Source organism: Camellia sinensis, chromosome 5, assembly GCF_055761805.1.
Source record: "Camellia sinensis isolate YWXY chromosome 5, ASM5576180v1, whole genome shotgun sequence".
Lineage (NCBI taxonomy): Eukaryota > Viridiplantae > Streptophyta > Magnoliopsida > Ericales > Theaceae > Camellia > Camellia sinensis.
The window spans coordinates 131,188,280-131,196,886 of record NC_138965.1 but is presented as its reverse complement, the minus strand read 5'-3'; the positions used below and the strand labels follow the sequence as shown (position 1 = coordinate 131,196,886).

At 33.2% G+C, this 8,607-nt stretch overlaps 1 protein-coding gene across 1 annotated transcript; it reads left to right on the top strand.

Moving 5' to 3' along the window:
- The first annotated feature begins 816 nt into the window (after positions 1–816).
- Positions 817–4,149, top strand: LOC114273217 (putative serine/threonine-protein kinase At1g01540). Its single transcript, XM_028214987.2, has 7 exons — positions 817–1,732; positions 2,496–2,600; positions 2,700–2,822; positions 2,928–3,098; positions 3,226–3,355; positions 3,450–3,659; positions 3,754–4,149. The coding sequence occupies exons 1-7, from the start codon at positions 1,167–1,169 to the stop codon at positions 3,913–3,915; spliced, it is 1,467 nt and encodes a 488-aa protein (XP_028070788.2). The 5' UTR covers positions 817–1,166; the 3' UTR covers positions 3,916–4,149.
- The last annotated feature ends 4,458 nt before the right edge of the window (positions 4,150–8,607 follow it).

Below are 8,607 nucleotides of genomic sequence, written 5' to 3'. Positions count from 1 at the left end.
ACATGTTAAAAATGTAAGATAATTGTATTTTCAACATACGGTTTTAAAAAGCTGTTTAGTTTCTTAAATAATTTGAAAAATGAGTCAATTCTTCAAATTATTATTTTTTTAGAATATTTAAAAAAAACTCCTTTTTTTTTGTGTATATGATGAAAATCATATACACACAAAATAAATAATTTAAATTATTAAAATCAAAAATTTCAAATTCAGTCTTTTTTTTTTTTTGGCCATACAATAGGATTATTAGGAATTAATAAAATAGATTACAACGAATAATTTAAACTGCTCAATCAAATTGGAGTTGTTTGGGATGATTTAAATAAGTGCACTTTTTAACTTTTTATGAAATATAGATTGCGTTTAAAGTGGTGTGTTGGAGAGGTGATGTGACTTAAATAGGATAGTGATTTTTGACTTTTTTAAAATTTACCAAACCAATCCTAAATTATCTATCTCTAATCTTCTCACTTATCTCTCTCTAATTTTCTCACTATTTCAAAGGACAAGTTTATAAATTATTAGGTTAACTGTCATTTCTTAATTTCAAAATGCTTATATTAAGTAATGAAATTTATTTTATTTTTTTTAAGAAAAATTCTGGCATACACACTTCTCAAAAGATATATTATATGCATCTCTAGTTATGCTATTTTTTTTTTAATTATTATTAATTTTTTTATTAATTATAATATTATTTTAATTATGACTCATAAATTTTTAATTATATTTTATATTATATTGGGTCATGACATTTAAAAAAATATATAAAATTATATTATTTTTTTAATAATAAAGTAAAAAGATGTACAATTTGGTTTCCCTTTTTAAAAACTGAAAGAGATTGGTGCAAGTAATTAAGGGCAGATGTTAGAGAGTGAAACAAAAAACCTAACCACACTGACTCTCCTCTTTCTCTCTAAAGCTCACTCTCTGTTGGGAATAGACTGTCGTTATAGAGAGGTCTCTCTCTCTCTCTCTCTCTCTACAGTTCACTCGCTCTCCAACTTCTGTTGTCGGAAACAATCACTTCTCGCCGGAAAACCTCATTTCCGGCCACTACAATGCCATTTCTCTCAACCTGATCTCCTCTCTCTCTCTCTCTCTCTATATATATATATATATATATATACACATATACACATATATAGTCTTCTCACTCTAAGATGACAGTATACGACGCGGCGTTCGTGAACAGCGAGCTCTCGAAGCCGACCTCGATATTCGGCCTCCGATTATGGGTAGTGATCGGAATCTTCGTTGGAGCAATCATCGTCCTCATCCTCTTCCTCCTCTCTCTCTGCATCACCTCTCGCCGCCGCAAATCCCCCAAGCTCCTCCACCACCACAAGCTCGACCTCACTCCGGTCGTCTCCAAGGAAATCCAGGAGATCGTCCACGACGCCGCACCGGATCACCGCCCAATCGCCGTGCCGGAGATCCAGATCGATATCGGCAAGGCCGAGCACAGGGTCGTCTTCTCCGATCGACCGTCGAGCGGCGAGAGCCGAGCGACGAGCGGCAACGACACGGCGTCGTTTGGAGGCGGCGGGTCGATGCCGGAGGTGTCGCATCTAGGGTGGGGGCGGTGGTACACGTTGAGGGAGCTTGAGGCGGCTACGAATGGCTTGTCTGATGAGAATGTGATCGGTGAAGGTGGTTATGGTATCGTCTATAGCGGTGTATTGGCTGATAATACTCGTGTTGCTGTGAAGAATCTTTTGAATAACAGGTATCGATTTGCTTAATTCAACTTCAATTTTGCAATTGGGGGTCTTTGAATGTCAATTTGAATGTTCAATGCTTATATAATATTAGAAAATAACATGAAAATGATATATGATAAACGATTTCTATGTGGGTTTGTGACTGTGTAGCTTTGATTCTTTTCTTTTGATGGTTGTGTTTGTTCTTTTTATGCAAAACTTGTTGTAAAAGTGACTCAATTCTGAAGAAGATAGCTTTCTTTTTCTTTTCAAATCGTTCCTGTTTGGAATCAAATCACTGAATTGGTTGTTTTAGGGTTAGAATTTCTGACAAAAAGAGCTGTCTTTTGATTTTCTGATTGTTAACCTGTGAAATTGGTGATTTTTAGGATTAGACTCTGCAATTTAAGTCAATCCTAAATTGTTTTAAATTTGGAGAAAGCTGTTTTTTCTTTTTCAAATTGTTCCTGTCTGGAATCAAACCTCTGAGTTGGTGATTTTAAGGATTAGCGTTTCTGACAAAGGAGCTGCCTTTTTCTTTTCAAATTGTTTCCGTTTGGATTCGTAACCTGTGAAATTGGTGATTTTTGGATTAGACTATAATTTAGTCAAATTTCATGGGGAGGTTAGATTAGGTGGTAGAAACTTTTATCAGATTTCTTTTTGCTTACTTGCTCCTTTGACTGCTTTTTGACTCGCGATCTGTGAATTATGATTTCAACATTAGATCTAGTTTTTTCCTGCTATTTTCTTATATGCTTGAGCTCACGAGACTGACGGAGTTATCAGGGGTCAAGCTGAGAAGGAATTTAAAGTAGAGGTGGAAGCAATTGGGCGTGTAAGACACAAAAACCTTGTCAGGTTGCTGGGTTATTGTGTGGAAGGTGCTTACAGGTATTGATGATTATCTTTCTATTCAAAATCAGTACATGGTTTCCCTTCAGCATCAATAAGCTTGACAATGTTTCAATCTTTGACTTTTTTGTTGTTCAGGATGCTTGTATACGAGTATGTGGACAATGGGAATTTGGACCAGTGGCTTCATGGAGATGTAGGAGAAGTCAGCCCTTTAACATGGGACATCCGTATGAATATCATATTGGGAATGGCAAAAGGGTATGGTATCTGAATTCTTGTGGATTGGTTCTATCTCCCATCTTTGTTAATTATAGCAGTCAAATGTAGCTTGGTCATTTATTTTCATTTTTCTTGTTCTTGCAGATTGGCCTATCTCCATGAGGGTCTTGAACCAAAGGTTGTCCATCGAGACATCAAATCTAGCAACATACTACTCGATCGTCAATGGCATCCTAAGGTGTCGGATTTTGGGCTTGCCAAGCTCTTGTGTTCTGAGAGAAGTTATGTAACAACTCGTGTGATGGGAACATTTGGGTTAGTTTATTTACATGCTTAAATTTTTTTTTCTCTGTTCATTTTTCTAGCAGTGATTCAAGCTTTATTGGGATAACTATTTGTTATCTTGAATAGGAAAATAACTAATACCCTACGATTTTTCTAGTTATGTTGCACCGGAATACGCTTGCACTGGTATGTTGAATGAGAAGAGTGATATTTATAGCTTTGGAATACTTATAATGGAGATAATTTCTGGGAGAAACCCTGTTGATTATAGTCGACCAAAGGGAGAGGTTAGTCTTGAAATATCATGCTATCCTAATTATCTTTCACCCCTCTTTTCCTCCATCATTTCTAACAATCCGAAGTGAAAATAAATAATTACAGGTGAACTTAGTTGATTGGTTGAAGACAATGGTTGGAAATCGAAAATCTGAGGAAGTTGTGGATCCAAAGTTGCCTGAGATGCCACCTTCAAAAGCACTGAAACGCATTCTGTTGGTTGCTCTTAGATGTGTTGATCCTGATGCTCAAAAAAGGCCCAAAATGGGACACGTGATCCATATGCTTGAGGCAGATGATCTGCTATTTCGTGATGTATGCAAGAATTGTTCATTCAAACTTCAAAACCTGGTTTCTGAGATTATTAACAACATCAGAAAAATAATCTGTCATCTACTTTGATTTGCAGGAAAGACGAATTGGGAGAGAACCTCTGCATTCCCATCGTGATCATAAAGAAGACAATCTCACAGTTTCAAAAGTAGGTGATAAGCTGTTTGGTGAAGGTGCTTCGGATACAAGCGAAGGTGAAAGTAGTAGGAGACATGACCAGCCAACTAGGTGCAGATGAATTATGTTACTACACCAGTTTCTTCAAAAAATTTCAAGGTTATTTATAGGTTCTCTATTTTCCCATTAGTAGCCTAGTTTTTTTTTTTTTTTGGTGCTGAAACTTCAATTCATAGGATATGTTTTATCTGCATTTGTTATATGCTTCTTTTTTCTTTTTTTTTTTGTTAAATGTATTTGTATATTTGAACAATTTATTCATCAATTTATACAAATTATATAACCCATTGGTTGATTTCTCTCTGGCTATGAAACAAGATTCATATCAGCATTGCATAAGGCATGCTCCTTGTGCTGCTTATATATTCTATTAGGGGAACAATTCTCTCCAGTCCTGGTTCAAGGCTGTAAAACAAAATAAACTATTTGAATTTGATTCTTGTTGGTTTTGTTAAAAGTTTATTTGAAATTTACTCGATATGAAAACAAGTCAAACTTGAATATATTTTAAAGTTTGTTAAGTTTGAACAACTTGCTACTTGGTTTGGTTGGTTATTGTTAACAAAAATTCAGTTCAGGCCCAATCGATAATGATTGATCGACAAACTAAAATGGATTTTAAATAAACACAAAAAATGATTAGACTTTGTAATTGAGTTTTATGCCTTACACAGATTAAGGATTTCTCCGAAAGTAATTAGGCAAAGAAGATATAGAATAGAACAAAAAAAAAAATGTATTAATTTCAATAAATTGTCACTTGTTACTAGTTACAAGAATTTAAGTAAGAACGAAATATTAAAAAAATACAGCAATCGACAGAAAAAAAGAAGAGAAGTGGGGGGTTGGAGAAATCTACTCCTAACAATGCTAAGTTAAAACTATTCCTAGATAAACTCTTTGCGAGTGTGATTGGTGGTTGTTGTCTTTTTTTTTTTCATTCTTCAAGTCCTCTTTTTATACTTAGTCACCTCATGTTGTAACTATCAATCCATGATCTTTCTTGATCTTTGCTCCACTCAACCATATCTCATATCTTCATAGGAACTACTTACAGATTTTGTGTTTTAACTTGATATTGATCCCCCGATTTGAGCATATGGTTTCTAATTGATTTTAACAAATATCTTTATTGGCTTTATTTAATCTTTTCAAGCCACATCATCATCTCTTCCATGCCACGTCACTAGCATACTTGTCACGTCATGTCAGCATATCTGTCGACAGAAATAATAAAAACAAGTGTAGTCAAGGTTATTCGTTGAAAATATTTTATAATTTTAGTCGACAGACCATAATCGAACTTGGCCATAACTAATAGGCCACAATCGACAGAAAAATAAAATGTAGTGCAAACAATGCCCCCTCATTTAAATTGATTGAAGAATGAAATCCAATTAAATAATTTATAAGACAATTTATCACAATTGACAGAAAATATTTTATAGTGCAAACAATGCCCCTGCTTGATTTACATCACTAGTATTTTCTAAGACTTTACACTACCCATAAATGTTGTAGTTTGAGTCCTTTTGTATTTATTGAAGCAAGGCATATGCTTACGCTTCTAACATTTAGCCTTATTTCAATTTTTGAAAAAAATATTATAAACAAAAATAATTAATTGCACTTATGTTGATACAAAGTATAACCAATTGGTCATCGGCTATTAAACTGGCATGTGTCGACACTAAACAATTAGCAATTTAAATTGGCCTTCATGCAAAGTATAACCATTTGGTCGTTGGCCTTTATTGGTTTGGTCAAGTATTAACTATTATATGGCCATTTTTTTTTAATTTTTTTTATATTCTTTTAAATTTATAAGTATAAGATGTTTTTGTTAACCAGTTCATCAAAATTAACTTTTGATGTAAACCACAAACCCATGGTGGTCGTTGGGTAGCAGAAACCACAATATCAAATGATTTTAGAAAATCAAAACTTTTAACAAATTTAACAATGTTAAAAAATTCAAATTCAACAAATATGGGTTGTTCATAATTTTTAGCAATATTTGGCTTAAAATCATGCCCTCCACATTCATAATTTGCAGCCATCTTTGACTTAAAATTATGCCCTCCAAGTGAATCTTCACCATTACTTTGTGATGAATTTTTAACATTTTTTGAGAGACGGGATTGTTTTTCTTTTTTAGCCGTTAAGGGCCTATGAAAATTTTCCAAAGTTATATTATCTTCATGACTTGGTGTGCTAACCCTTCGAACTACGTACCTTGGCTCTTCATGAATGATTCGCTCTTCAAAAATATATGTGTGAATCCTATGAGCCACATTATTTTCATACCTTCATTTTTCATTGGCCATTATGCCTTCTAATTTTTTTCTTCCGATATCAAATTTCTTCATCAATTAGAAAAATTTGGCCTTTAAGTCGATGAATTTTTTTCATCACAATAATTTAAATCTCTTTGTGTAAAATAATATGGAGATGGGCCAAGATTTCACTCCTGCACCAATAAATTTCATCATCACAATACTAAATCATTCTTTTCACATAATTTGTCATGCCATTATGTTGACAATAAGTAGTAAAACCACTACTATAACACTGACAATTTTCAAAATATGAAATATTTCATTGATAATCTATATCCATGGGAACACTGCCACTTCATTGGCAGTTTGCATCCATGGGTTCACAAGATGTAAACATACTTGTTGAAGGCATGATTCCATAAGGATAAGTCTGCTTCTTCACCATCATTACTCCAAGTTAGAATGGTCCCACTGCGTATGCTAATTTATGTTAACAAAAATTCAGTTTAGGCTCAATCGATAATGATTGATCAATAACCTAAAACGGATTTTAAATAAACACAAAAATTATTAGACTTTGTGGTTGAGTTCTATGCCTTAAACAGATTAAGGATTTCCCTAGAGGTAATTAGTCAAAGAAGAGATAAAACAGAAAAAAATATTAATTCTAATAAACTGTCACTTGTCACTAGAACTTATACAAGAACAAAATATTGAAAAAATACAACAATTGACAGAAGAAAAGAAGAGAAGTGGAGGGTTGGAGAAAGCTATCACTGATCTATTCCTAACAATGCTAAGTTAAACTACTCCTAGATAAACTCTTTGCGAGTGTAATTGGTGGTTGTTGCCTTTTTTTCATTCTTCAAGTCCTCATTTTACTTGCTTGGTCACCTCATGTTGTAGCTATCAATCCATGATCTTTCTTGATCTTTGCTCTACTCAACCATATCTCATATCTTCATAGGAACTACTTGCAGATTTTGTGCTTTAACTTGATATTGATCCCTCCGATTTTAGTATATGGTTTCTAATTGATTTCAACAAATATCTTTATTGTCTTTTGTTAATCTTTTCAAGCCACATCATCATCTCTTTCATGCTATGTTATTAGCATACTTGTCATGCCATGTCAGCATACCTGTTGATAGAAATAATAAAAACAAATGTGGTCAAGGTTATGAAAATAGTTTATAATTTTAATGGACAAACCATAATTGAACTTGACCATAACTAATAAGCCACAATCGACAGAAAAATAAAATGCGGTGCAAGCAATGCCCCCTCAGCTAAATGGATTGAAGAATGAAATCCAATTAAATAATTTATAAGACGTTTTATCACAATCGACAGAAATATTTTATGGTGCAAATAATTTGACTTCTTGAAAAGTTATATTATACCCATAGTAATCTATCACTGTCGATTTGTGAACACTCCATCTTTAGCTGTATTGAGTGACATAACAAAAAGCCACATCCCTTATTTTTTTAAAACAAAACAAATTTCTCTTAGCCATATTTTGGCTAAAAAGAATTCACTACATATAGCATTTTTCAACCATTGTTGTTTTTCAAATCATGTTAGCATGTCTGTCGACAGAAATAAAAATAAATGTGGTCAAGGTTATTCTTTGAAAATAGTTTATTATTTCAATCGACAGATCATAATCGAACTTGATCATATTTAATGGGCCATAATCGATAGAAAAATAAATGTGGTTAAAATAATTAATTAGCCTCTATCGATACAAAGTATAACCAATTGGCCATCGATTATCAAACTGGCATGTGTCAACACTAAACAATTAGCCATTAAATTGGTCTTCATGCAAAGTATAACCAATTGGCCATTGGCCTATTTTGGTTTGGCCAAGTATTGGCTATTATATAGCCATTTTTTTTATTCCATTAAACTTACATAAGATATTATTTTTGTTAACCAGTTCATCAAAATTAACTTTTGATGTGAATCACAAATCCATGGTGGTCGTTTGGTAGCATAAATCATAATATCAATGATTTTAGGAAATCAAAACTTTTGACAAATTTAACAATGTCAAAAATTTCAAATTTAACAAATTAGGTTGTTTAGAATTTTCAGCCATGTTTAGCTTAAAATCACGCCCCCCACGTTCATAACTTTCAACCATCTATGGCTTAAAATTACACCCCTCAAGTGAATCTTCACCATTAGTTTGTGATGAATTTTTAACATTTTTTGAGAGACGGAGTTGTTCTTCTTTTTTAGCCATGAATGGCCTATAAAAATTTTCCAAAGTCATATTATCTTCATGACTTGGTGTGCTAGCCCTTCAAGCCACATACCTTAGCTCTTCATAATTGACTGGCTCTTCAAAAATATATGTGTTAACCCTATGAGCCACATTATTTTCGTATCTTAATTTTTCATTGACCATTATGCCTTCTAATTTTTTCTTTTAATATCGAATTTCTTCATCAATTAGAAAATTT

Coding starts and splice junctions, on each gene's coding strand:
- LOC114273217 (XM_028214987.2), top strand. CDS start 1,167: ATGACAGTATACGACGCGGCGTTCGTGAACAGCGAGCTCTCGAAGCCG. Junction 2,601..2,699: donor TGTGTGGAAGGTGCTTACAG/GTATTGATGATT, acceptor TTTGTTGTTCAG/GATGCTTGTATACGAGTATG. Junction 3,356..3,449: donor ATAGTCGACCAAAGGGAGAG/GTTAGTCTTGAA, acceptor AAATAATTACAG/GTGAACTTAGTTGATTGGTT.